The sequence below is a fragment of the Vidua chalybeata genome, chromosome 3 (genome assembly GCF_026979565.1).
Source record: "Vidua chalybeata isolate OUT-0048 chromosome 3, bVidCha1 merged haplotype, whole genome shotgun sequence".
NCBI lineage: Eukaryota > Metazoa > Chordata > Aves > Passeriformes > Viduidae > Vidua > Vidua chalybeata.
In genome coordinates, this window is record NC_071532.1 from 41,165,680 (window position 1) to 41,193,340 (window position 27,661).

The 27,661-nt window shown below is 42.5% G+C and overlaps 2 protein-coding genes across 3 annotated transcripts in view; one reads left to right on the forward strand and one right to left on the reverse strand.

Annotated features, from left to right (window-relative positions):
• TSNAX (translin associated factor X) overlaps positions 1-4,048 on the reverse strand; it is a 56,535-nt gene extending 52,487 nt beyond the window's left edge. Inside the window, exon 1 of the mRNA XM_053939527.1 lies at positions 3,702-4,048. The gene's annotated coding sequence lies outside the window, so the exon portion shown is untranslated. The remainder of the gene's footprint in view (positions 1-3,701) is intronic.
• A 567-nt stretch (positions 4,049-4,615) lies between these two features.
• EGLN1 (egl-9 family hypoxia inducible factor 1) overlaps positions 4,616-27,661 on the forward strand; it is a 34,515-nt gene continuing 11,469 nt past the window's right edge. The window contains exon 1 of one of the 2 annotated variants that reach the window (XM_053938322.1): positions 4,616-5,907. In XM_053938322.1, the coding sequence (XP_053794297.1) occupies positions 4,969-5,907 (939 nt within the window). In that variant the 5' untranslated portion in view covers positions 4,616-4,968. The remainder of the gene's footprint in view (positions 5,908-27,661) is intronic. The other variant, XM_053938321.1, reaches the window with a different exon arrangement.

The window sequence follows — 27,661 nt, forward strand, 5'->3', positions numbered from 1 at the left end:
TTCCATAGCTTTACAGATACAGACATCTGGAAGCAAAATTTTCAGTTAAAAAGAAAAAAAAAACCATGGTTTTGTATTTCACTTGCATAATTAATTTTCCTTAAACATGAATAAAATTATTACAGTCGACAAAAATTTTCATATATATAAATCTCTCTGGATCAACCCTAACCATGTTTTTGGTGTAATAAAAATAGGCTATATTCGCAGATATTAAACTGCATATAATTTCAGACAGATTCAGGGACAGCAAAACCAATTTTAGTTAACAGCCTGGAGGAATCTCATAATATTAAAGACAGTATTAAACACAAGTTTACATAAAGTAATTGAGAATACTCCTTATAACACTTATAAACACATACAATGAAAGGTTTTTTCTTTTAAACATTAGATCATTATGATATTCAGTGATAAACAACCAACTTATTCTATTACTTTAATTTCAGGAAAAACTTTTAAGGAAACTCTACAATGGCATCAACAAGCACTAAGCAGAATGAAAGATGGTACAGGGTACTGCAGATTATTTTCAGAGCTCTAAGCCAAATTCTCTGTTGTCCCAAGTGCCCTATGCCACTTCATACTGTGGAAAACACCATGTTCCTGGCATATCAAAGCCTGGATCTTGAAAAGTTCTGAGACCCCCTCAGTTATGCTGCCCAAGTGATTTGAGGGGACCCTGTGTTTGGTCATGTGCTTCTCTGTAATGGCTGGCACTAGTCCTGCCACACAATAACCCCACACCTTTCAGATCACGTCTACTCGGAGACCCTTTCCTTGCTTCGCAGAAACAGGGGCCAGGGGAGGTATCTGGGAGATAAATAAACCATGCTAACCCTTTGAGCACCTCAGGAAAAGAGCGTGCATTCAACAAAGGAGCACTTGCATAGCCTTGTGGATGTACTCTGTACACTTTGTCCTGATTAGAAAGGAAGTGAGTTTAACAGAGAATCCAACTCAGACAAACAGTTCTCTCCTTTAATTTGGAAAATCTGTTACAGTTTACTTGCTAGTATGAAAAGCAAGCTTGAAAAATGGCACTGTTGAGACCAGTGAATAATGGTTTAAGTGGAATAGCAGCAGTCAGGCTGAAGAACATGGTGGAGTGGACTGGGTGGAGGAGAGCAAATGCTACAAGCCCCCAGGTTCTGACTTTTAATTATGATGCTGTTGTGGACATTCATCTGTCTCACTGATGCCTGATGCTACCACTGACACATGGTCAGTGTCATGTCAGCACATGTAGCTTCCAAAAGGCCTTCTGGCACCAATGAAAAACTTAGCCTGGAGTCCAAGCACTTTTTTTTCCTATTCACAGCAAAACTATCACAACATGAGATTACTTTTCATTTAAACTCTATTTCTAAACTGACTTTGTAACCTTCTATAACCTTATTACTCTGCATTCCCCTTCTCCTTCTGGGCTTCAAAGATTCTTTTTTGGTTGCTTATATAATCTCAGCTCTTCAGTACATGAGCTAACTAAAGCATGGTATAAATGCAGCTATTATTACTACTTAATAAAAACAGAAAAGTTATTCATTGACCAACCTTTTTTTTCCTCTTTCTAATAAACATATCAGATCCATATCTAAGTGGTGATAAAAAACTACGACCTTGCACTAAGTTTATCCCATAACATCCTCATCATGACTGGTATTTAATTTTAAAGACTTTTCACTGCATTCTCTGCAAAGCAGTATGTCTCATCATCACCTAGTCAGCAGTAAAGCTCTTTTCCAACATTCACTGTCACAGACAAGAAATTAGGTATCATAGAAAGTCCACTTTAGGGACCAATTAAAGAGCAACCAGCTGAAAAAAAAAGAGAAGGAAGTCCCTTCCTCCTCTGTTCTGGCAACCATCATATTGATCATGTTACTTAGTATACCGTATGTTGCTTTTTGTTGTGCTTTGTCCTTACACTGTCTTTTAAGGCACAAGCTCTCTGGCAATGAATAGAGTCTTCTATGCTTGGAAAATATTTCCAGCTTGTTGCAGACACTATTGTAATATAAATACTCATTGTCTTCCTGAGTTTCCTTACCACCACTGCTCCTCAACACAGCTTTGTCACTGTAAAACAACCTTCATTAGGTTTTGTGTCACTGGCGTAGTGCTGCAATAATAAGGCAAATGCTTCATACACCCAAAAATGGATTTTGTTGAACTTGGTATTTCTGTTGACCATGTTGACCATGCTGTGAAACAGTATAATGTCAAGACAACCTGAAGTAGCTTAGGACATTAGCAAATGTCAAAACTAAGACCTTTAATTGCATCCCAAAAGACATGTGGAAAAGAGAGGGAAAGAACAGAAGACATTTGAAGCCAAATTAGCCTGTAAATTAATAACTACCCTTATATTTTAGCCAGGCACCATATTTGTGCCTTGGTCTTTTTCCTAGTTGTTTCATGGTTGGATGATTGAGTTTCAAGTCTGTGACTTTCATCTCCATTGTGTTTGCTGAAGGAGTACACAACAAATGCAAAAGATCCTTAACTCTTCAGTTTCTATCTGGCAGAATACCACTGTTTACATTTCTCAAGTTTTTGAAAAGAACAGCCTTGACTCTCTTCTCATTTAGCCCAGTTTAACAATGCTGCAAGTCCAAGGAAATCAGCTGAATTAATCTCATCTTAAAGCATGCTAGAGAAATGCCTAAACCTAGTATTTTTGACATACCTCATATACCTATAGTTGAACGAAAAACTTTCATTAAATATACATTAAAAATCTGTCCACTTCACGCACTGGATTTAAAACTTGGTTTTAATCCACTTCCTTCTGCCCTTACCACTAAGAAATTACTAATCTGGAATTTTGTTTTTTAGTTGCCATCTTTTCCAGTTCATTTGCCATCTCTTCTTTTCTTTTCTTTTGGTTGTTGTGGTTGATTTTAATTCTCCCTTGGAGCTCATTAGTCATATTCACCTTGAAATTTTATCCACTGGGCTTTCATGACCTTGTCCTCTCAGTACTCCTTTAGCCTTTCTAATAATTCACCCTGGTTTTCCTTCTCATTTTTCATGTATGTACCACAAGGCACTTGTAGCCTTGGTACACTTTGTTTCTCCTGCATTCTTCATATAGTACACTCAGTGCCAAACATTCCTCCAAGTCCTATTACTATGCCAATCAATCCTACATCCAGTTCTATAGGAGAGATAAGAACTAAACCATTTTAATTGCATACATAAAGTCATGTCACTATAATACAAGTATATTGTGGAGTTAAACCTCAAAAAAAAAGCCTGTGAGAATCAAAAGCATTAGTATTCCTCTTCTACAGTGGCATTGAACAAATCACTTATCCAATGTCACATGAAGTCCTGTGGCAGCCTCTGGGTTCATTTCACCTTTCTACCTCAAGATTTGTATATTGGGTCATGTATTTTACACTTCTTGGGCTTTAGAATGGATTTGCTTAACTTACAGTGCAGACCAACGGTATACATCGTGTCTCACCAGCCCAGCCCATTGAGCAGCTATTTGCTGTCAGTTCACCAAATGGTTCTCTGAGAAGATGGGCAGGAGAATATCCAGCCCAGGAGGAATCATTGCTCTGCCTCAGCACACGGCTCTGAAGCACCGACCACAGTGTTGGGCTGTACTGCAAGAAACTCCACTTTTCCTAAACTATACCACAAGCAAGCAAAGCCACGATTAATTGGATCAGTGGAAGCTTAAACATCACCTCAGAGGAGTCTAGATGTCCATATGGCTTCTGACAACCGATGTGACTGAGCTGAGACCTTTGTCCCTCCACCAGCACTGCTCTGCCAAACGAGCTTCCTTTTGCCTGTCAGGGACTTCACCATGTTCATCATAGCACAGGCCCCAACTCCTGGTCTCACCTTGTTTCGGCAGCTACATCAACTGGCTCCTTCTTCCTGCTTTTCGCTTTTTCATTTCTTAATCAGCCTAGCTCCAGCCTTCACTACCACTCCGTTAGGCGGGACACAAGCCACGTGTTATTTATGAAGGAGACAGTACGTCTCTCCCGTTCTACCAGCTATCCGGCGGGAATATTTTGGGGCCTACGGGAGTGACAAAACTCACTGTAGCCAGGTGCCGCCGCCGCCGCCACTTTGCCTGTCACTCAAGCCACAGTGCCCAGCTTCCACGTCACCCGCCGCTCCTCGGTGCCCCCGCCTCACCTGCGGCAGGCCCACACCCCACAGGGGCAGCGGGGCAGCTCGCTACTGGGGTCACGGGGCACCCTCAGATTAGCGACCTGCCCAGCGACGATGGGGCGGCCCCGGCAGCCCAGACCAGTGACACCCCCCAGCAATTTCCCCACTGTCCCTGCCGGGAAGGCCGCACTCGTCACAGGGTGGGGAAGGGCGCCATCCCCACGAGAGCACTGCGGCCACCCCACGGCCTGTCCGTGCGCCCATGACTGCAGCGGTGCCTCTCAGCCCCTCACCCAGCGGCGCAGAGGACACGGCCGACTCCGAGCCGGCCACGCCCGCCCGGCCACGCCCGTCTGACGCGCCGGCGGCGCTGGCGGGCTGGAAGTGGCGTACGTGCACAGCGGGCCTCTGGAGTGGCGTCTCCTCCTCCTCGCCCCGGCAGAGCGGCGGAGGTGCGGTGGGTAGGGGCGGCGGCCGCGCCGGCCAGTGCTGCACAGGGCAGAGAGGCCGGCGGAGAGCGAAAGGCAGCCCCGCACCGCGCCACCCCGCTGCCCCTCGGCCGTCCCGCCGCCGGTGGGGCGGCGATGAGGCGGCGCTAAGCAGCGTTAGCGGCGCAGGGAGGGCGGCGCGGGCCCCCGCGCGACGGAGGAGGCCGCGGGCCGGCGGAGGCGGAGGGCGGCGGGGGCCGCGGCGGAGCCGGGCGGCCATGATGCAGTAAGCGCTCCCTCCCCGCGCGGCCGGGCGGGGGCCCGCGCTAGCGCCGCTCCCGCCCGCCTCCTTACATAACACGACCCGGCGGAGCGGGGCTGCGGCGGCACCACCAGCGCCATGGCGAATGACAGCGGCGGAGGCGCTGGTCAGGGTGGCCAGGGCGAGAGCGGCGGCGGCAGCAGCAGCAGTAGCAGTAGTAGTAGTAGTAGCTGTAGCAGCAGCAGTAGCGAGCGGGACCGGCAGTACTGCGAGCTGTGCGGGAAGATGGAGAACCTGCTGCGGTGCGGCCGCTGCCGCAGTTCCTTTTACTGCAGCAAGGAGCACCAGCGCCAGGACTGGAAGAAGCACAAGCTCATCTGCCGCGGCGGCGGCGCTGCGGCGGCTGGCGCGGCAGGGGGCGCTGCCGAGCCCCACGGCGGGCACCCCGCGCAGCCCCGCGCCCACGGCGGGGCCGCGGCGGGCAGCGGCAGCCGGGCGAGGGTCGGGAAAGGCGCAGCGCCGCCGTCGCCGGAGGCCCCCGCCGAGGCCGCCCCGCTGACCAACAATCACGTCGCCGCCGCCACTGCAGCTGCCGGCGGTGACACGGAGGCCCCGGCCGCGGCCCAGTCCCCGTCGCCCTCCGGGGAGGCAGTACTGCTGTACCGGGACAAGTCGAACCTGTACCCAGGCGGTGTGCAGGCGGGGCCCGGTGGGGCCGCGCTGCGCCCCAACGGGCAGACCAAGTCGCTGGTGCCGCAGCGGCTGGCGCTGGAGTACATCGTGCCCTGCATGAACAAGCATGGCATCTGCGTGGTGGACGACTTCCTCGGCAAGGAGCTGGGCGGGCTGGTGGCCGAGGAGGTACGGGCCCTCCACCACACGGGCCGCTTCACCGACGGGCAGCTCGTCAGCCAGAAGAGCGACTCTTCCAAGGACATTCGCGGCGACAAGATCACCTGGGTGGAGGGAAAGGAGCCGGGCTGCCAGACCATTCGGCTCCTCATGAACAGCATGGACGATCTCATCCGACACTGTAATGGAAAGCTGGGCAACTACAAAATCAACGGCAGGACGAAAGTGAGTGAGGGAGGGAGCTGGGACGCCCGGTGCCGGCCTCCCCCTGCTCCTGCTGCCGGGGGGGGTTGTGGCGGAGCGGGGGGAGCGGGGCCGTGGAGCCAGCGCTTCCCCGGGTGCGGGCGTGTGCGCGCGCACGTGTGCGGCTGTCTGGGGGGCTGCGTGCGTGTGCGCACGTCCGTCCGGCTGTCTGTGCGTCCGGGTGCCTGTGCGGGGCCGTGCTGTGCGTGTGCGCCCGCTGCCGCTCCCCGGAGCCTACTCATGCTTGCGAGTCGTGTCCAGTTCTGAGCTCCTCAATATGAGAAAGAAGCTCCTGTCTTTCACTAGAGGGTTACGCAGAGGGTCACAGGGATGATTAGGGGTTTGGACCATCTCTATCATGAAGAGAGACTGTGGGAGCTGAGCCTTTTTAATCTAGTGAAAAGAGGATAGAAGAGGATTAATGTATGTAAATATATCAGAGGTTGATGTTAAAAAGACGGTGCCAGACTCTTCAGTGTTGCCCAGTGACAGGACAAGTAGTGGTGGCCATAAACTAAAGCTACAAGAACTTCTTGACAAGATTAAGAACTTCTTTACGTGTAGGGTGGCAGAGCACTGGAACAGGCTGCCTGGGGAAGTCGTGGAGTCTCTATCTGGAAGCATTCAAAACCCGCCTGGACGCCCTCCTGTGTCACCTTCTCGAGGTGACCCTGCCTGGGCAGGAGGGTTGGACTGAATGATCTCCAGAGGTCATTTCCAACCCTAACAATTCTGTTCTCACGCCCGGTCACGCTGGGACCCCCCAGCCCCAGGGGGCCTGGGCTGCAGCGTCGACGGGCAGGTTGCTGTCCTGCGGGCAGCCTGGGGATTGCTCTCCACCGGGCAGGTGCGAAAGGGTTTGTTTCCAGGTAAAAAAAAGTGATCTTCTTTATATGCCTGCGTTTTGTTAAAAACCCCTTGACTCGGAAGCTTATCCGCTAGGTGATGAGTATTGAAATCGGAGTTCTTTCGTGGTCTCCCGAAAAACGGTCTAACAGTGATCTGGCGGGCTGCGGGAAGCAGGGGGCTGGTTGCGAGGTGTCCTGGCCGCGGCGCTGGCTGAAGAGCGTGGAACCACTTGTGCATAGCGTTTGTAGGCTCTCATGAATGTGCTGGGTTTTGGTAAACCTTGGCTCAGGACATGGCCTGCCAGGTACAGGACTTAAAAATGTGGTCAGGAGACCCGCATCAGTGAGTGAGTGCCCCGGTGGCACAATAAACCCGTGAGTTACAGTGAGGCACTCTGGCAAATGGTGTTGTGGCAGGCAGTGGAATCACAGCCATGGAGCAGGGCGGCTTTGGGCAGAGTTTTTATTTTACTCTCATTAAGTCACTTTTCCACAAAAATCTTACTCTTTAGCTCTATTTCGAGACCAGAGAACTGAGCCAAAACCTCCCATTGTATTAGCCTAATTTGCGATTCCCTTCCAGTCCTTTAAATAAAATTCATGCCCTTGGTAGAGAATTAGTAATGAATATTCATCAATATCTTTTCAGTTTAATAAAAAATAGAGGGGTGAAGCCCCTTCTTTGCTACCTCTGTTAAAGCATAAGGAAGAGAGTGAAATGGTAGGAGTCATCCTGCTGAGGTGGTTGCACTGTCACAGATGGACTGTTGTTGCTGCAGCTGCAGAATCTCAGCTGGTAGGAAGCTGCGGGAGGGAGGAAGGGAGAAACTGGAAGACAGAAAACAGCCTTGGATTTGTTCAGGGCACGGGAAACTCCCGTGATAAAGAAAAGAGGGTGGGATTTTTTTTTTTTTTTTTTTTTTTGTAATGCTGTCTTTGCATTTCTTCAGTTACTTTGGTACTGTGCTAAAACATTTCAATGGGAACGTGCTGTAGAGTCCTCATAGATTCCTGCAGGACTTTTCTAAGCCAACTTATCTTTCAGGCAGTCTTAAAGCTCTTCAAGGCTCTTCAACTTGCAGTCTAAAAAATATCAGTGGTTTTGCTGGATTTCAGTTTTATGCAGCAGAAAGGAATACTACTTCTGTTTTTATGTGCAGTGGTATGCTTCTGTAAAGAACAGGTGCCAAGGCTTTTGGAGTTGTAATCCTCAATCACGCCTGTAATTCCTGGACCACTATATTTTATGTTCCTACTTGGTTTTTGAAATCCCTCTGTTTGGAGGATCAGAACAGGTGCAGGGATCAGATCAGTAAAAGCACAACACTTTACTCCTTGGTGGCACAGAAGTGCATTACTTTGTCTTCTCACTTTCCCGTGCTTATTTCCCTGCAAAAGTCAGTGTTTTTAGTGTGCAGGAAAACTCAATTCTCTAAAATGCCAGCAAAAGCAGAATGAAAACTGTCATTCACTCTCAAAGATTTATCTCAGAGTTGAATAAACAGGAGATGATACCCAGAGTATCACTTCAAATAACTTATGTGGTAACCATATAACTTGTAACCCATGGGTGGTGTTGGCATTGAACTTGCCGTCACTTCTGTGGCAAATGTCTGTTCAAGTGCACTTCAACTGTCCAGAAACAGTGTATGAAAAAGCAAGAAGAAATGGGTCTGAGGTATATATACCCTGAGTCTCTTGGCTTGTAAACCTGCCTGTCAGGGAAAAAGCTATGTTGTGTAAATAGGATCTAATTCAACCATTTACATTCACCAGGGCCAGTCTATTAAGGCAAAGAACATGAAATAAGGTAAAATGTTGATTGTGACCTGAGATTTTATATTTTAAAGTCTCTGATAGGTGTTTTCTCTAGGTTACCTGGGCCACCTAGAACTGATATACTTAAACTGATGTGGTTCTACTTAGTCCTGAGTGTCAGCAAATTACTCTCCAGCCCAAAAGTTATCAATACAGCACTAGTTATAAACTAGCCAGGTACCTTTGAGGTGTGTGGAGACAACAACAAGTATAAGAGGATGGCTAACTATTTTGGTTTTTTAGAGTGGCTAACTATTTACTCATCTTGGAAGTCCCGACTTACTGCATTCCTTGCTTTTGTTCTCTTTCTTTCCAGACTCTGCTTCCTTCTTTACTCTAGCAGACAGTGGCACATACTTGCATATTTGAGCTCTAGCGTCTTTCTCCTACTTCCTGTTATTTTCTAGTTTTTACTTGTTTCATCTTTTCATAATTTTTTTTTTTCCTTATCAGTTGCCACATTTGTACATGCATGGATTTCTGTTTCTTGCCTGTCCTGTTCTTACATGACTAGTGGAGGTAAAAGCCTGCTCATCAAAATCAGGAAAAGAAATCATCCTGAATCTCACCCAAGTGAGATGGTTTTTCCTCTTTCCCCATATGGAGCATGAAGAAGGGGTTAAGGGTGGCAGCAGGTTTATGATTTTTTTTCTAGCTTTCTCTTTCCTGTATCATAGACTCTGCTGATCTGAAGCTTACATCCTTTACTGGTCCTGGAGTAATACTGCAACTTCCCAGTTGTGGACTGGGTTCCTAGTAATCACCATATAACCAGACATGTGATGTATCAGCTATTCCGCTTTCTGCTCACCATTACACCCAGTGCCAGCCATCTCCTAAACCCTACCCTCTTCCTTTTGTTGGAAGGACATTAAAATAGACAGTTTGACAGGCTCTCTTGCATCCCTTTAGTTTTTCCTTCATTCCTACTTCTAGAAACCTGTCAGGAGACCAATCCTGTTCATATTCTGCATTTTAATGCTCTCCTCTCTCTACTAGTAGGCTAGTGGCCACCCACTGCTTCTCAGCCACCTGTAGCTTAAAAAATTGCTTTATTTGTTACATATCGTGCAAACTTTTTTTTCTGGCAGTTGCTTATCTCTTATTCTGGAGATCCTGGAGTTTTCTAGAGGACTCTGGATTCAGACTAGTCTGACTGTGCCCTAATAAATTAGATTCTTTCAAAGTTAGTAATGCTTCTTTAGGAAGTAATTCTCCAAGAGTGGATTTCTCGTACCCTGCTGTTAGCTTTTTTATAAACTGGACAGAAGAGGCTCTCTGCTCTTGACACTTATTTATGTTGCAGCTTTTCTACAAACATGTTGGATTAATGTTACCAAGGAAAAGTAAGATTTATGGATGTTCTTTCCACTCTATCTTACTCTACAAAACTGTAACTGTAAGCATGTGTGGCAATAAGAAGACAAATGAAAAATAAGAAGGAATAAGAACTTGGCAACCAAGCAGGTACTGGAAAGTGATGATGATGCCAAAACTTTGGTAGAAGAAAGGATAGCAATCACAGGGGCAGGTGTGCAGCTTGGGTAAGTCCTGCTCTGGTTGAAGGACCCAAGAGCTGTGACTGGAGATATGGGCTTAGGAATGTAAAGTGGGAGGCTTTCCTTCAATTTGCTTGTGGCATGTGTGATTACTGATTACATTGATCCTCCTGTATCGTTCTGGAGATTGTTTCAGTATCACGCCTTGAATTTATTTCTTGGTAGAAAACTTACTGATCTAATTGGTTCCTAGTGAATGACCTCATGTATGGCTTTGAATTTGCCACTGTGTTGTGGGAAAACATGGGTAGGTCTTTCTCTCCCAGTACTCGCTTGTGTTGCTTGACCTTGATACAGAATATGACCAATGCTCATCCTTATCTGTTGGTTGTTTCCTTGACAGTAGCACTTCTGTTGGTGATGTTGTTTTCTTGTAGATGAGTGTGCTGTCTGCAGAGGATTGTGTGGTGGTCCATGGATACACAACAGCTCACACACCATTCTTAAATCCGTGCTAGAGTAGAACCCTGACATGTGATGACTATAGTTTTCATTTGTTGTTTCTCATGGACAAGCCTTTTACGTCCCAGGTGAAGCAGATGATCAGAAGAGTAACTGGGGTTTCTCCTGCAAATGATGTTTTGATGGAGAAGCACAGCAGCATCCAGAAAATACTCTTGTTTACAGCCAACTTTAGCGTTGCTGAGATTCTAATAGGTTCTCCTACTAGAGAAAATTACAGAGATATGCTGGTTTCTGAGGGGCAGCTGTGTGGTGACCGCAGCTTTGAAGTGTAGTATGAATATAGTGTGTCCAAGGGTGGGAAGTACCGCCTGTCACTGCTAGAACTTCTTCACACCCTCATGTGTTAGGCTGTAGTTCAGTGAACATTTTGGGCTGGCAGTGCTGGAGGAGTAGTCACTCTTCTTTGCCAGCACAAGTATTTACATGGCCATCCTGTGAACTGGTTTTGGGGAACTGATCCATCTGAAAAATAAACTCGCAAAAGAAGTGCTCTGGTTCAGTGTTAAGATGTTTGTGCTGGCACAGAGGACTGGCAGATGGTGAGACTTTTTTTCAGCAGCAATGCAAATTTATGCCAGTTTAAAGTGTTTGCCAAACTACAGCCTTAGTTTAGCACTTGAGTCTGATTCTCCCAAAATTTGCCCTTGAAAATTCAAACATAGTTTAAGAAATCTTCACTAGCTATGTATTTTTTTTCCTTCTTAACTTTTCTTTCTTTGCTCTTTTGTGCTCAGTGTGAGGCTCAGTTCTTGTCATCAGAAACACATACTTCTGTCCTCCAAGAATCTTTCTTACAACCATTTTATACAGAAACTTTGCTCATCTACCCACCAGGTGATCCCACATAACATGTACAGTGGAACATGTATTTTCTCCAAATGAAAACTGATTTCGCCCACACTCCTAGCTTCAAAATCAACCTACTCTTAAGTTATTAGCTGTTCCTATCCCTTATTCTAGAGTTTTATTAGCATCAAAGATGTTCTTGACCTCTGTTTCAAGAGAGCTGGATTGGCGTCATCTGCCATGAACAGTGTGCTGCAGCTTGCGTCTGTTTGCTGCTGGTAAGGAAGGTCCCTGCTCAGCCCCATCCCCTGATGCCGGCTCCAGTGCTTGTTCTTCTTGCTTTTCCAAGCCATTTTTTACTGTAACTAGAGTTCACGTTTTTTAGTTGTTACTGTTCTGGAGATAAGGAACCTGTGGCATTGTAGTTTGTGCTATTCAGTGATTTCAGTACACTGTGGATAATTAATTTTTTCCTGTCAGTAATATTAATGATTTTTTGACGATATTGCTACTTTGATATTCTATGCTGTCTCTTCTGCACAGAATGGGCTCATTTAATACTACCTAAGATTAAGTAGGATGCTTCTCATCATAGCTGTACAGCTTGAGAGGAAGAGCTGTCTTCCCTTCCCTGTGGCCTCTTGGACTGAAATTCTTTGCAAGTGATGTCCTGCCAAGTCATACGACTGTCTGAACGGCAGTTCTCACATCCCTGGGTTAGTTGTATCAGTAACCTTGACTGGTTGGTTGACAGATGTTTTCCTTTTTTCTAAATGGTGCTTAATTTCTGAATAGGCTGCTAGTTATTTCCTGAAAAAATAAATTGGCAGCATAATATTTTCTTCTGTGGTATTTACCATGTTCATTAGATTTGTAATTCAGTTGGATAGCCTGTCTTGATTAAAATCTGATGGCTCGTGGCTTGAACAGGCGAGGTTGCTATTGGAATTTTGCAGGATGCTGTCTTTCTAGTTGCTTCTCTGTTGTTCTGTACTGGGTGCTAGTACATATGTTTGTATCTCTAGGTATGTACATAGTGTACTTGGAATTTAAATGAAGGCTTTCTCCTGCAGCAGAAAGGAAACTTGTTATAAAAGGGAAACGGATACTCTATATAAAAGCAAAAATTTCTTCTTGCCTATCTGGAGACTAAATAATTTCTCTTTAGGCTCGTTAGAGAGCTCTTGTACAAAGACAGCACTTTTTTCAGTTCAAAAATTAATTTTGGGACTGTTGTGAGTGGGTTGGTTAGTGAATTCTTCAGTAGGACACTCGTGGGGCTCCCTGTCTCTTGTGCTGCTGTATTTTGTTACTTAACAGTGGAGGAGTGACTGCAGAGAATGCAAGGACTGTATAAGTGTTTTTTGGAAATCAGCATACTCAGATTATATCAGTTCAAGTTCTTTGTTCGTTGGCATGTTTTTTTACGCTCCACTAAGAAAACAGTATTTTGAAAGCAGTATTTTTAGTGAATAGAACAGTAGAGTTATTTGACTTTGCAGTTACTACTGGGTGAAATAATCATTATTTATGATATCCTTTTTGTCTTCTGCATTTATGACTTACTTAGACCCTTCGGAAGGAGTACTAATGCTAGTCTTTGAGGCCTTTTGGGAAAGTCATTTGGTGCTGATGAAATCCTTGTAAACTCCTTTGAGTTTCTGAAAGTTGTTGGTTAAGATGGATAGTCAGGCATATTTCCAGTGCAGGCTTGTGCCAGAATTAGCTGCTAAGTGGCAGTCGTAAGCTTCAGGTCAAAATCCACTCACTGTTCCAGGGCAGCGTCTGTCAAAAATAGAGCAATGCTTTTACACACATAACAGCTGCTTACACTTGAAGACTTTCTTGTTCTTTGGTATTTAACTTAAAACTGCTTGAGAGTATTTTTGTTAGCACATGGTGTTATAAATAGAAATCGGGTAGAAGTGTGTGTGCCTGCACGTCTGTGCAGAGATTGTGGTAGGGTGGTTATCGATATGTTGTGTGTGTAGTGCTCTGACAAAGAGATGAAGTCCATACCTGTAGGGTAACTAATGGGGCCTAAAGAGAAAGGTTATTTAATACCCAAGGATTAATTTTGCACATTAATTTAGGCTCAGACCAGCTTAGAGCGCATAGTTTTATCATGAAGGCATTCTGCAATGTAGAAATTATGTACAACTTCAAGGAGATGCTGCTGTGTCACCTCAATGTGCTGCGGTGAGAGCAGAGCCTGAGACTGCCTTGCTTTGTTTCAGCAAAAACAAACATGATGTTGAAAATGATACAAAGGTGAATGCAGTGAGGGAGGTGTTTTTGTTTTTTGGTTTTTTTTTGTCCTAGCAGGGTGGAGGAATTGTTGCATTGACTGTCAAGTTAAAAAATGCACTAAATGCTGAAGACATTAGGGCCTTATATGTATTTGTTTGATTTGTATTTGTTTATTTGGTTAATTTTTCCTGGGTTTTGTTTGTTTTGTTTAATTTGTCTTTTTGTATGAAGATATTTTAAATCTGTTTCCAGGAAGAGCTTGTATTATCAATTCACATCAATTTGTTCCATTGATAGCTTGAAATTCTCGGTGAGGTGGCAGAGGCGATAGGATTCTCTGCTGGGCATAGTCTTGCTGTGGTTTGCTGCCCTTCTGGTATGTCAGGGTCTGTTATCCTTCCTGCTTGAGTAAGTCAGATAGCTGCAGTTATGTAGTTTATAACAGTCTTGAAGTTGCTAGTCAAATGAAACAAAAACGTTTTAATAGTAGTTTAGCCTGACGGTTGTGATAATGTAGAATTTAAATTGCTATAGATTAAAAACTTGTCCCAAGTTTGAGGCAGCAATCCTCATATGTTTTAAGTTCTCTGTACTGTGAAAAAGTCCAGGGATGCGACGTGTGTAAGGTTTCCAAAGTAGTTCATCATTGGTTAATAACATATCTCTCTTGTTGCTGCTCTCTGTCCTGTTCAAGCATCTGTTCAAGCAGCTAAACCTTGCCATGGATGCCAAGATCCCTCAACAGCTTCTGCTGTATTAGAACAGTGTGTGGTCTGTTCTCTGCTGAAGGCTTTGGGCCCTTCCAGTTTCAGTGGTTGCTGCATTGTTGTTCAGACAGCTGGCATGCAGCCTTACTGCTGTGAGAAAGGAGACTGTGGCCAGTTGATAAGGGCATCTTAAACTGACTCCTTTTCAGCTGGCATACTGGATGATGCCCAGTGAAATAGATGCTGGCTGAATTGTACCTCTGTTTGGCTTAATCTTATTTGTGTGTGCTTTAGCCCCTCTATGACAGTGCATCAGCCAGGCAGTAGCACTGTTCATAGTGGTGGATTTGCTCTTTCAGGTCATACAGAGAGACACTGAGAGAGCTGGGGCTGTTCATGTGGCAGAGGAGGAGATGTGAGGGGACCATACTAGTGTGTACAGATACTTGACAGGAGGAGTGAAGGAGAGGGAGCCAGACTTTTGGCAGCACTGCTCAGTCGCAAGGCAGTGGGTATGCTGAGATGCAAGAAATTCCACTGAAATGAAATAAATGCTTTTTCCATTGTGATGAACCAAGAAGCAGATTGCTACAGAGGTTGTGGAGTCTTCATCCTTGGAGATACTCAAAACCTGATCACTGGTCACTCGGCCTGCTATGAGTGACCCACCTCTCAGCAGTGGGCTGGACAATGTGATCTCCAGAGGTGACTGCCAACCTCAGCGCTTCCATTAAAAAACATACTGCAGTTTGAAATGGAAAAGATACAAAAGAAGCCAAATTTTACAATCTGTTAAAATATTTTTTTTCAGCAATGGCACTGTCAGTATAAGTCCTGCTTATTGCATCTCTGAGTGAAGTAACTAGAAGTCTGTCTTCCTGCTAGTGTCATTTGCTCCCTAAAGGATCATTGTGGTTGAATATGCCAGTAATATAACTGTTTGAAATATTCCTGCCTTGGATCCCTTTTGGTCATCCAGGTGGTCACTTTTACTATGTCTATGCTGCTGCCTCTTTCCTCTTTTCTCCCAAGTTGCCTGTTTCTCCATTCACGTGTGCATATGCTCATAGTGCAGTCCTTTCCTAGCAAAGCTTGCTAATACAAAGAATGTGTACACTCTGCAAAACTGATTTAAGCAAACATTTAAGGAATGAAAGTAAATTACCTGTAGGGGATTCATACTTTCTCTCCAAAATTATTTTAAAGTTATATATGATCTTGAGTCCACTTCTGTACTGAGACGGCATAGTGCAGCAGGCATAGTTATCCTTTTCTTGCAAGACAGAAAAATGAAATATGCTATTTCAAAGTGACAAACTTCCAAAAAGTGCTTTTACTTCTAATATTTTACATATTTTTACTTTTTTTTTTTTATTTGTAACAAACGTCTGACCAAATATTATTTTTGGTACATTTCAGTTTTATTTTACTTATGAAAAATTCCACCCACTCCATATTAAAAAAGAAAAATGTGGGGAGGCAGCATTTGAACTGGTAAGAGTCAGGCTTATGTATTTTGCCAGGCTGTTGAATAAATAAAAAACCTACAGCTCTCAAGATACAATCCTTACCTCTTCCATCTACTTTCTAGTAATTTTCTTTCATGTGTATTCCCCACACAAACTTGCTGCTCCTGCCCACTTCCATCCCACCTGTGCTCCCCTGGGGACCTTGCTCTGCAGTGGTTCCTTTCCTGTTGTGGTAGAGGGGGAGGGAGGAGGAGCAGGTGCTGGGCGAGGCTGGCTGCCCCAGCAGGGGTGCAGAGGACAAGACTTGCCTCAGCTGCTGCTCTCTGCCAGGTACAGCGGTTGCAGGCCCCCTGTCAATGGCCTGTCCTCCACAAGGACTGCGTTAGAGAGATAAGAGCCATGTGCCTCTCAGGAGATGTCAGCTTGGCCATCCCTACCATATATCTAGTGGTAAATTGAAGCCAGATGGAGTTGTGTTCATCTGAAGTGACCTTCTGTATGAACTAGATGCTAGGCCATGAGTTGTAGATTAAAGCTAAGCCTTTTTAAGGACTACCTTAAAAAGTAAAGTATATAAAGTAAGATTTATAGTAAAATTTAAAGGCATTTGTTCTTATTGTTCAGATGCTGAAGACCCACTTTGCTCAAAGCTTACACTTTTTGCATTCTGGCTAATTTGGTTTAGGTTCTAGCAGGCTGCTTTCTTGTGTTTGCTGAGTGGGAGTTCTCCCTTACCAAATGTCTGTTTCACACAAGTATTTGCCATCTATGTTTATACTATTATGTAGTTGTTATAAATAATGAATAATTACTCTGTCTATAAAGCTTCAAAGTGTATATAAAATGATGTTCTCATATACCACCTACCTCTGGAAATCCAGGAGCTCTGAGACAGAGGTTGTATCTAGACCACTGCCTGTAATACGTGCAGATGGATGGACACATTTGCCATTAATTTTTGTAATCTTGTTTTAAAAGCCATTTGTACTTTTGGCCTCTGCAACATCCTGTAACAGCAAGTCCTGCAGTTTGATTAGATGGAAAAGGAACTTCCTTTTGTTTAAAACCCACTGATGGTGATTTCAGTGTCTCCTAGATTGTATTGTGAAAACTCACTTCCCAGTAGTTTTACTTGTCACAATCTTTTTAAAAGTGTGGCATTTGTTTGCATGCATATTTTTCAGCTGACACACTTTCCCTCCTAAATTGAAGAATTGTAGGGTTTTTTTGTGTTTATCCAACGGGTACTGTTTCATGATTCTAGTTATTCCTGCTGCACTTCTGTGCAGCTTTTCTGGTTATGCTGATCAAGGTAAGGCAAGCAGAAGCACAGTATTTAATGTACAAGTATATCCTGATTTTGTATGCTGGCAGAGTGATGTATTCTGTGTTGTCTTTCCTTGTCTACTGATTTATGACACTTTAGTTGCTTCCTCTGCTGTGCTGACATGAAGTTCTTGGGAGAACAGCCTGTATTTACTCTTTTTTTTTTTTTCTAAAGTGATGGTATCCAGTTTAGAAGACATCACTGTATAAGAAAACATTTTTCCCCCCAAGGGGTATTTCTTTGTACTTTCCTGAATTCCACCTCCCATTTTGTTGTTTAGGCAGTTGGTAATGTTTTACACCCCTCCATTGTGCCTTTCTGCAGCCAGGGCTGGGAAGGACTGCAGCATATTTAGGTACTGCAGGTAAACACCATCCCTCTGCTCCTTCACCCCCGTTTCCCAGCTCATACAGAAATAGTACAGGTCCTCTGGGAATCCTTCTGGTAACACCTCATTTTTCACTTAAAGGAGGTTGGTTTGCCGTAGTGAAGTTGCAACTGGAATTTACTGTTTTATTGGTCTTTTCTTTGCCTGTTCCATTATTAGGAAATGCCTTGGAAGTAAGATCCATGGTTCAAGTGCTTAATATTTAAAAATGTTCAATGTTTGCATTAAAATTAATGGGTTGAGTAAATTTGCATTACATTTCTGCTATAGCTTGGACAAATGACTCCTGAAGGCCTCCTAACACCTGGCACAGACTCAAGAACAACACAGGAGTTCCTATACTGGAGTCCCGACTTTGTCATTTTCCTTAGTGAAAATAGAAAATGGGAGTTGTCTCACTCATGAGCCAAGGCTATGCCAAAATTACATTGTAAGAGGTAATAAATTATTTTTACCTGTTTAGTCCTATAGCTTTATAAAGGACCTTTTAAACATGGAAAATAATATTCCACTGCAGGACATGAAATGTAGATGAAGATACTATCAACTAGCTTTATTTTCAGTTTAATTGTCTCATATAGCAACTTGAATTTTGCAGATTTCTGTTTTTACTGTGTCTTTTACTCTTTCTACACTCACATCCTGCTACTTTGAAGGAACGCACCCACTGAAAGACAAAGCTAGTAATAAATGATGCTTCCTCACCATTGAGACTTAGAGTTCTAAAATTCAACTTAGAATAGCTCCATATTAAAACCCCAGAGAAAACTTGCCTTTGAAGAGCAAAAATTCCAATGCACCCCCCTGCCTTCCTCCATGCCCCCCACCCCTTCCCTTTGGGAGCAGCTTTCTGGAGAGAGTGATGGAATTCTTCAGGGGCTCAGTAGGGAACAGAATTTGCCAGTGACAGGAAGATGGAGTCCCTTTGAGAATTTCTTTTTCCTTTGAAAAATCTGTTAAACTTTTTTTTCATCATCTAGCCTTCATTTTTAAGGAACAGTTATCTTGGTTTGGGAACCCTTAATTAAGGGTTGTCATTACAAAGGAAGTAAATTCTTGTTTTCTGGAGTAACTCTCAGTTGTCTTCATGGTAGCTATATCACATTGCTTGTATTGATACTGGAAATAAAATATATTGATCTTTTTACTGATGTGTGTGTGCTCCATGTGGGAGGATAAATAGATCAATAGGCTTGAGGGCAGAGTAGGCATTCAGAGAGGTAAGTAGCTTTTTGTAAGGCCACTTCACACAAACATTTTACCTAGAGTACAGGTGATATGAGCAGCTTTCTGCATGCAGTGAGTGGATATTAGCATGGTGCTGTGCATGGAGCAGCAGCTTTTTTCTTATCTTTGGTTGCAGATCTGTGTTGCTGAGAGTAACCTCTGATGTCCAAGATGTTTTGTGGTATGGTTCATTAAGGGGCTGGAAGATGCCCAAAAACAATTACAGCTGAGGCCTGCTGAGGTATCTTACTTGTTAGTGCTTGTAGCTTGATTTCATGGGGTTAATAGCAGGGTATTTGCAATTAAAACCCATGGTGTTGGGCTTGCTCCCTTCCTTACTGCATCACAGGATTGGCAAGTGCACCCACTATCCACAGGTCCTTGCCCACTCCTCCCCTTCCTCCCTGTTCTTTCCCTACAGCCTTTCTCTGGCTTCAGAATCAGCTTTCTTCTTCTTGGTTGCCCATGTCCAAACAAGTGTGGCTTAGAGAGAATACAAAAAAAGTTTTGGGATCTGTAGTGTCTTTAGTATAAATATACAGGGCCCTTTCTAGATGTCGTAGAAATGAGTAAATCAGTTGGCTGACCACAGATAATTTCTTGAAGTGCAGTCTCCTGTTTTGAAACTGCTACCCAGTATTAGTGTGTAATACTAGATCCAAGTTTTAGGACATGTGTTGTTTATTTTCAACAATTATATAGGATATTTATTTTAAAATACAGTCTCTGTCTGAAAGACTATTTCTGCCAATCCTGAAATCTGAAATGATTGCTTGCTGACTTAAATGGGAAGTTGACTGTATAGAAATCTGGAATCTAAGATTTTTAGAATTGGCTGCTGTTCTGCTTCTTTCTTAGTTCTTGTGATATTTGGTGTTACTTTCCTCTTTTCAATAATGCAGACTTTTGTCCGTGTCCTTCTGTTGTCTACTTTCTTCATCTTCCTTTCATTTCACTGTATGTTGTCTGTCCATCAGTAATTTCCACTGCTGTTGCTTGAGTTGATGATGACTTCATACCTTGGGTATGAGTTGTTTCGGGTCATTTGCAGACTGAGGCAAACACTTTGTCATCCATTATGCACTTGCCTCTTTTTTTTCTTCTTTTCTTTAATTGGCACAACATTAAGCTGGGAACAGGCTTTATTTAAGCTCTGCAGATCTTGCATGTAGGTTGCATAAATATGTGCTGTGGAACAGTCCTCTTGGTCTGACGTGACACCTCTGATCTAGGCTACTATTGCTAATCCCCACAATCTCTCCCCAGTGAGTATTGTAGATTGCAAAGACCTAGCTGTCCTTTGGTTTACCAGGAAAGTTTCTGCTGATTGGATTTTTAGGGACATACAGATAAAACCTTCTGCAGAAACACAAAAAAAAGGATGTGTGCATATCCTGTCTTGAAATCCATTATTTCTATATGGGGTGTGAAATAGTGTATTTCTCTTTCTTACTACAGTGCTTTTAAGAAGGTTTAGTAGTTTGTGTGTGCTAGCTGATGTTGAAAGTTTTGACTTTCAGTGTGAGCATTTGAGGGGAGAGGTCCTGGTTCTGTGTGTTCTTCTGAATGCCCTGGAAAGTGGCGGGGTGGGGGGGGGGGAAATGTCTCAGTGACAAGTTGGTAAAGAGAAGCTTTCTTGTTCCTATCAGGTTTTGTACACCATGGCTTTTTTTCTTACATCACCACTTTGTGTGGAGTTTGTATTCTGTCACTTTCTGATTTTTAGAGTGGCAAATTTGGAGTTTGAGGTTAGCATGTAATGTCTAACCACAATACTTGTTGAGTTACAGACAGTCATAACCAATTTGATTGACAGGAGCCTTGTCATTTAACATTGACAGGCTTTTTAGTTGTTGTTCACAGGAAAGGACTAATCTATGGAGAAGCCTACTTGCCTTTTAGGAAGGGTGAATAATTTTTATATATATATAAAAATACTAATGAATACTATTTTTGTTGTTGAAATAGTGGCAAAAATGAAAAGAGGTAACTTTTTTCATTGGATTGGTTTTCTTCATAGCAGCTTCCTAATGCCAAGTATAAACAGACTTGGAACAAACCAGATGGGTCCGTTTTAACCGATTTATAGTTGATAATGCAGCATATTCTATTTTTTCCAAGGCATGAGAGTGATGTGTTTTTCCATCACACTGGTCTTCTGGGCCAGTGGTTATGATTGATGGGGAGACTGGGAAAAAAACCTGTTGAAGCAGCACCAAGGAGCTATGCAGGAGGTCCTAACATAGAGATGACCTTGTTGCTGCCATGGACATAAACTCACTATATGGTCAGTTGAATTGGCATTTCAGAAGACAGTGGGGCTTTTGTATCAGCCAGAGAAGCACAGACAGTTTCCTCAGGTGTTTTTTCCTCCCTGGAATCAGTGTTGGGTACGTTCAGATCTTTCTCATGCTCACAAGGCCACATGCTCCTAGAGCAAATACATTACATTCCTGAGCTACTCTCCTCCAGGAGTTCCACTGAGTGAGTGCAGCCTCCCCTGTGTGCGGCAGAATGCCTCCTTAACCTGAAATGACACGGCTGGCTCTGCTGGGACATACGGAGAAGGGGTGGGTTTGGGAGTCACTTTTCTGACTTGGCATGCCAACATCAGCAGTCCTGCTCCTGGTGTTTACATTCAGCCTGTAGTGCTGCATGGCTTCAGCTGTTCCTCAGGGCTTTGCCCAGGGACTGGTGGGAACTGAGACAGCTGGAATGCCAATAGATTGGCTTATTGCCTGTGTGATCTGGTTAAAACAACAAAACCCCTAAGTGTTGTTTATGCCACCTGGGAAAGAGGCCCTATTACAGGACTGTGGTGGGATTGTAAAGAAAAACTTGGAGGGAGACACTTTATGTGTGAAAGCCCATAAAAAGCCTAGGTAGTGTCAGCATTTCTTGCATTTAAATTGTAGGTGGCTTGAAAGCATATTACAGGCTACTCGTTACTGTTTGGCTTTAAACCTTAGTCAGACTTCTGTGCAGTGCTAATATAAATTAAATCTGTCCATAAATAAAAGTCTAATATCATTTCAGTGCATAGTTACTTCTTTTTATGTAATATATAAATAATTTCAAAGGATTATCTGGACTTTAATAGTAGGAGTGAATGCTATAGCATATAATGTGAAGTTTGGGTATGCTGTTTCATGTATGTCTCCTTGAAAATAGCCTTAAAACCTGTTTTAAAATCATTCTCCTTGGCATACTGTTTATGACAGTAAATCTTTCTGTGTTTGAAATCTAGAGGTGGTACCTGAGGCCTAGATTTAGAAATTTTACTGCATCTTCATGAACATTTGCTAAACCTAAGGAACTTGCGCTGCACAAATATTTCCAAGTATCTGGCTAAACAGTACTAAACACAAAATACTGTTCCCATGCAGTCGCACAACATTCAAATTTATATAAAGATACCTTTCCTACAGCCTAAATTTTGGTTATGTGGCTATTTTATTCCCTAAAACAGAAACAAAATTGCAGTTTTAAGTAAGAAATGAATCTCCCTCCTAGCAGTTAGCAAAATGATTGTGTATGGTTTATCTTCTAGGGGAAAGAAATTCTAGGCTTCTCAGTATGTATAGTTTTGAGGAGAGAAAGGCAGAGATGATGAGTGACATTTTTTAAATGGCAAATTTCTCAGGCATTTACTTTCACAGATAATACAGTAAGGTTTGGTTTTAAAAGAAAACCAAAAAGCAACCACCTCTTGCCCACCCTTAATCCTTAGTGTTTCTTCTTTCCCAGCCTCTCCTGGTGCTAAGAAGTCCCCAGGCTTGATGTTTGGGCTAATGTATATGCTTTATTTTTAAGGTAGTGTGTCACAGCATCATTAAGTTTGAAAAAGACCCCTTAAGGTTGAGTCCAGTTGTTGTTTACCCAGCAGATCTCACACAACTGAAAAAATTCACTGATAATACTGATAATCTAAAAATAGGTAACCATGCTTTTTGTGTGTGACATCAGGTGCCTGCTGATGTCATGTGGTTGGCTCTGGGAATCTGGTGTGCACAAAGTGCTGTCAGAATATATTTTAAGTGATGTAGCTGAATGAGACTTCATACTGTTTTAGTGCAATGTTGTAATTTGTTTTAGTGTTGTGTTATTTTTAGTTCCTAAAGATGTTGCTGCTCTGTGCCCTTCTTGAATGGGTAACAATGAAACTAGGAAGTTGAGTAGTCTTATGTGAGAGCAAAAAGCTCTGCTCCATCTTGGAGAAAAAAGTTTCAAAGTACTTACTTTCTAAATGGTTTTATTAATTTCAAAGCAATTATGGTGTTAAATTAAAAACAGACTCTTAAAATCTGTGTTGACTGATTTACTTCTCCGTCAAATTTTCATACAGTGCCAAAATAGTGAGTCATGAGTCTGCTTCTCTTGAAGGGAATGAGGAGTTAGCCATGAAGGCCTGCCAATTCTACAAACATATTTAACATTATTCAACAGCTGTTTGAATCTGAAATGTATTGGTCAGCTTATTTAATCATACTATAGACAGATTTAGACTGACACAAATCAAAGTATGCTTTAAACCTTTCCTAGCTGCAAAGCCAAGTGTTGTGTTTGCTCCTTGGCTTTTAAGAGATAACTTTGTCTCTGGTGACAGTGCTTTTCATCTGCTTTCTTTGGGAAACCTCAATTAAGTATATCCAGGGGATTTTTTTGTTCATGTGTTCTTTGTTGTTGACCTTTTTTTTATAAATTTGCAGTAGACTTTGATATCGAAACTATCAGATGGTGTTATGTTGAACCTTAGGGGAGAGAGCTATTACTGCTTTGAAGCACTGACATGTCTTGGATGTGCTTATAGAAATGATTTTTTTTTGCTTTTTTTTGGTTTTTTTTTCTTTAGGAAATACAGGTGGTTTAGACTTGAAGACATTGTATGTATTCAGAGATATGTTAGATAAACTTTACTCTTTTTTTATTACTACTCTATTTAAGTCAGTGCACAGCTCTGTGTACATTTTTAGGTTTGAACTCCATTTTATTTTCCTGATAAGCAGTTAGATTAAGTTAATGGAAACTAGGGCTTCGTAAGATTGAAGGACTGCAGGTGTATTTGCAGTGCTTTCACTGACTCAATTTTAAACCATCACCTTTTTGTTAAACTGACGCAATTTTGAGAACAAGCACGTCCCACCTAACCTGGCTAGCAGCCTGGAAAATGCCACTGTGTTGTGTTACAGAAGATGCAATCTTTTTCAGTGCCATTTGTAAGCTCACTCAGTCCTCTCTTTGCTTTTGGAGATTTGAGACTTGCAGCTTTACAAGCTGAGGTATAGGAGATCAGAAAAGCTCATTAATGTTTAAGCACTTTTATCTCAGTTTAGTAGCAGTGAGAGCTGCAGAACTTCAGCTGGGAAGTGTTTTAGATCTTCCTGTTATGTCTGTCTTTAGCACTGGTTTTAGTTGCTCGTGGGTTCAGCTTTGGAGATGTGTTTTCCCAATTGCCATGCTCTCCTCAGGTCTCAGTCAAAGCCTCCGTGCAAGGAATGTGCCTTCTACTGTTACCATGTTGAGAGTCAATACTGTTTTCCCCTGGCTAATGCCTCTTGCTTGATAGTTTCATAAGAGTTTCTCTATCCTATTTCTTATTTGTTAGATGCATTCATCAAAGCCTAAGCACATCCCATGTGCACAGTCATTTCCTGAATATCCGACTTAAGCAACTGCAGTTCTGTGTTTTTTTCCTGTGCCATGTGTAAGAACTGATGAATCATCTAGACTTGTATGCACATTTCTTCAGCAATTCAAGAGCTGGAGAGCATTTCTTGGAGCCTATGGGCATGCATGGATTAAAGGAATGATACTTGAAAATGAACTTTGTGTGGTCCTGCTGTTGAGCACAATTAGAATTGAATGGTAAAGGGAGAGTACCAAACTAGATGTTGCTACAGGGAAAAATACCTGAGCTGGTTTTTGCTTAGTGGAAGCATGGTTACATTCAAGCTGTTTGGATCCAAACTTCATGTGGCTCTACTGGCCCTAGAGAGCTCAGCTGAATGTGGCCACTGAGCCAGCGTGAAAAGTGCTGCCTTCTGGCATGTGTCACTTCATTAGGATGTTTGAAGTGAATGTGGTTAGCAGGTAAATGTCACATAAAAATGAAGACAGGAATAAGGCCATGACTTGAAGAGGAATTAACTGCTGGTTGGCAAGGCTTTTTCTGAAATTTGGTCTGAGAAATCAGCATCTGATTGACAAGTTTGAAATAAGCAATGTATAAAGGTATTAATATATTGTGCCAAACTTTTGATGGTATGGTATGTTATGTTGCTTGATTTTGTATGCTTATGAAATGTGGTTCTGTCCAAAGCAAGTAAAAATCTTGTGCTGGCCATTGCATTGAAAAGCCTGGGAAGGAGGGAGGTAGGTAGGTCAGGTTACTGTACTCCCTAGAAGGTCATGGAAGATGCAATCCATGTACATAGCTGTGTGCTGATTCTATTAATAGTGTAAGCAGCTATTCAGTTTTTCCTCTCTCCCTTCCTGTCTAAGTTCATTTTTCATCTCTGTTCTTAGTTCAGTTTTGCCTTCACTTTGCCAAGTTTTCCAACTTTGCTGTTAAAACTTGGCAAGATACAAGAGAGGGTGACCTCTGTCTGTCATCCCTGCCTTCAGTTTCTTGGGTTTTTTCCTGAAAGAGCAGATTACTCTGTTCTTACAGGAAGATGGCACAAATAGCAGGTGTATGCTATTTGGTTTATTCGTTTGGGTGGTGGGGAATTGTTGGTTTCTGTTTTGGTATTTGGGGTTTTCTTTCCTTCACTCTGCAGCTGGGTGTTTACCATATCTGTAGAGAAAAATGCAAAAGAAAATAATGGTTCCTAACTCCTTTGCTAATGGACAAATCGAATGCCTGTAGTGGTAACTTAATATTAGGAGAAAGGGCTTAAAGATCAGTGATTCAAAGCTGCTGCAACATGTCAGTTTTTTCTTTTAGTTTCAAACTTAGAGATTCCTCTCTTCTCTTGAGGATGTGTAATGCCTTGATTAATTTTTAAGCTGCTAAATAGCAGTTTACTTTTCCCTTGCATGTTCTCCAGTTGATGATGATTGCAAGGCATGAATTTTTAAGAAGAAATCTTTTCAGGGCCTGGTATTTCTCTCCTGCTTTTCTAGTTTCACATTGTTGACGTGTATGAAAACTTGAGTCCCTAGCCTTGCTTACTAAACCATGGAGGATAACAGCAGGAAATTTTACTCAGCTGGAAGTTAGTATAGAAATAGATTAGCTGTGTCTCAGATTCATTTTACCATTTTTTAGATTGCTCTGTTTTGGGTGAGGCTGACAGGAGTTCTTCCCTGTTGACATTTTCTTTCTGTTGCAAGTTTCTGTCTGTGCTTGTGAAGGATTTCTCTCCCAAATTTGCCCTAAACCAGGACACTTATGAATCCAAGCCAAGTTGTACCATGCTAGCATGTGTAAGTCAGGAATCTTGATCCTGCTCAACAAAGGTGATACTAAACTAGTCTTTTGTTCCTTTGATTTGACTGTTACTTTGTCCATCTTGTAAAAAATCATAGCCTGATGTGTGCTTAAAATGAAATGTATTTCTTCAGAACTTTTGTTTATCAGCGATGAATAAATTTTTGAAATAGAAATACATCACAGACCAAACAGGCTTGGGTCATTTTTTAATTTAATTTTATTTTTCTTTGATTATTCACTGGTGTGTGAGGCTTTTTTTTTCTTTGAATAATCTGTCAGATGTCCAATGCCAAGGATTTCCAGTGAAGTCTTTATGAGCACATCTGATAAATTTTGGTAGGAAGTCATCGGTCTTGCATTTAGACATCTTGTTTTGCTCATTGAGATTTGCAGTTCCTTCAGCAAACAGCAAAAGTGACATCTCCTTGACTGATGCAGCTTTAATCTGAGTTTAACAATAAAGTTTAAATATTAATATATTTAATATATTTATTTAATAAATTAATAGAATGCACATCCTCTCCATTATATGTTTGGGGGGGGGTTTCCCCTTTATAGAATTTTGCGTTCTCATGTTACCGGTATTCTTCTCTTTTTCCTAAGAGTTTGCTTTGACATTTCCTTTTTTTTTTTTTTTAAGGAGTGATACCTAAGCTTTCCGGCATCCAGCAGTGAGAAGAATGGAGAGGATAGAAGAAAAAGCTTCAGTTAGTTTACTTTAAAGTCTTCCTTCTTTATAGATGGGAGAGGCTGTCATGCTTCTGTGTGAAAGGAGACTGAGATTAGTCCCAAATGAAATCATGTTTTCAGCTGCACTGTTGTGCTGTGCCTCCCAGGGCTGAGTCTTAGCTGATGTGTCTTTACGTAGTAAAAAAACTGTATGGACTATGGTTTATTCCCTCTGATGCTACCTTTGTGCATTTTATTGTTAATTAGAGTAATGCCTGATACACTAAGGATGCCTATTCTTAGCAAAAAATCTGTGGTTTCAATTAGTTCTTCTGTTAACAACTTATTGTTGCTTTTCGAGCTGATGGCCATATTTTCTGGACTCTAGAACATTTGCACACAGAACATCTGTATGTGAATAGGGATCAGCAGGAGTTTTAGTGTGTGAGTACTTCAGACTTGATAGACACAAGTTGGGCAGATATCAGTGTGGGGAGGGCACTTTCATGCTTTCTTGATTACTCATGAGTTCCAGGGGTTATCTTAGGACAGCACTCGTGTGCTAGACACGCTCAGCCTAAAACAGAATGTTCTTGTGTTAAAGAAAGTTAATATTAAGTGTTGGCACAGGAATCCTGTGAGTGAACAAATCCAGTGTATGACTTAAATACGTTTTTTGCAGAAAGTAAATTTACTGAATGCTTAAAAATAATAATGCCCAAGAAGGGCAAAAGAGGAGGTTCCTTTTCTGTTAAGAAAATGCAAGTAATACCTTGAGTTTAATTAAC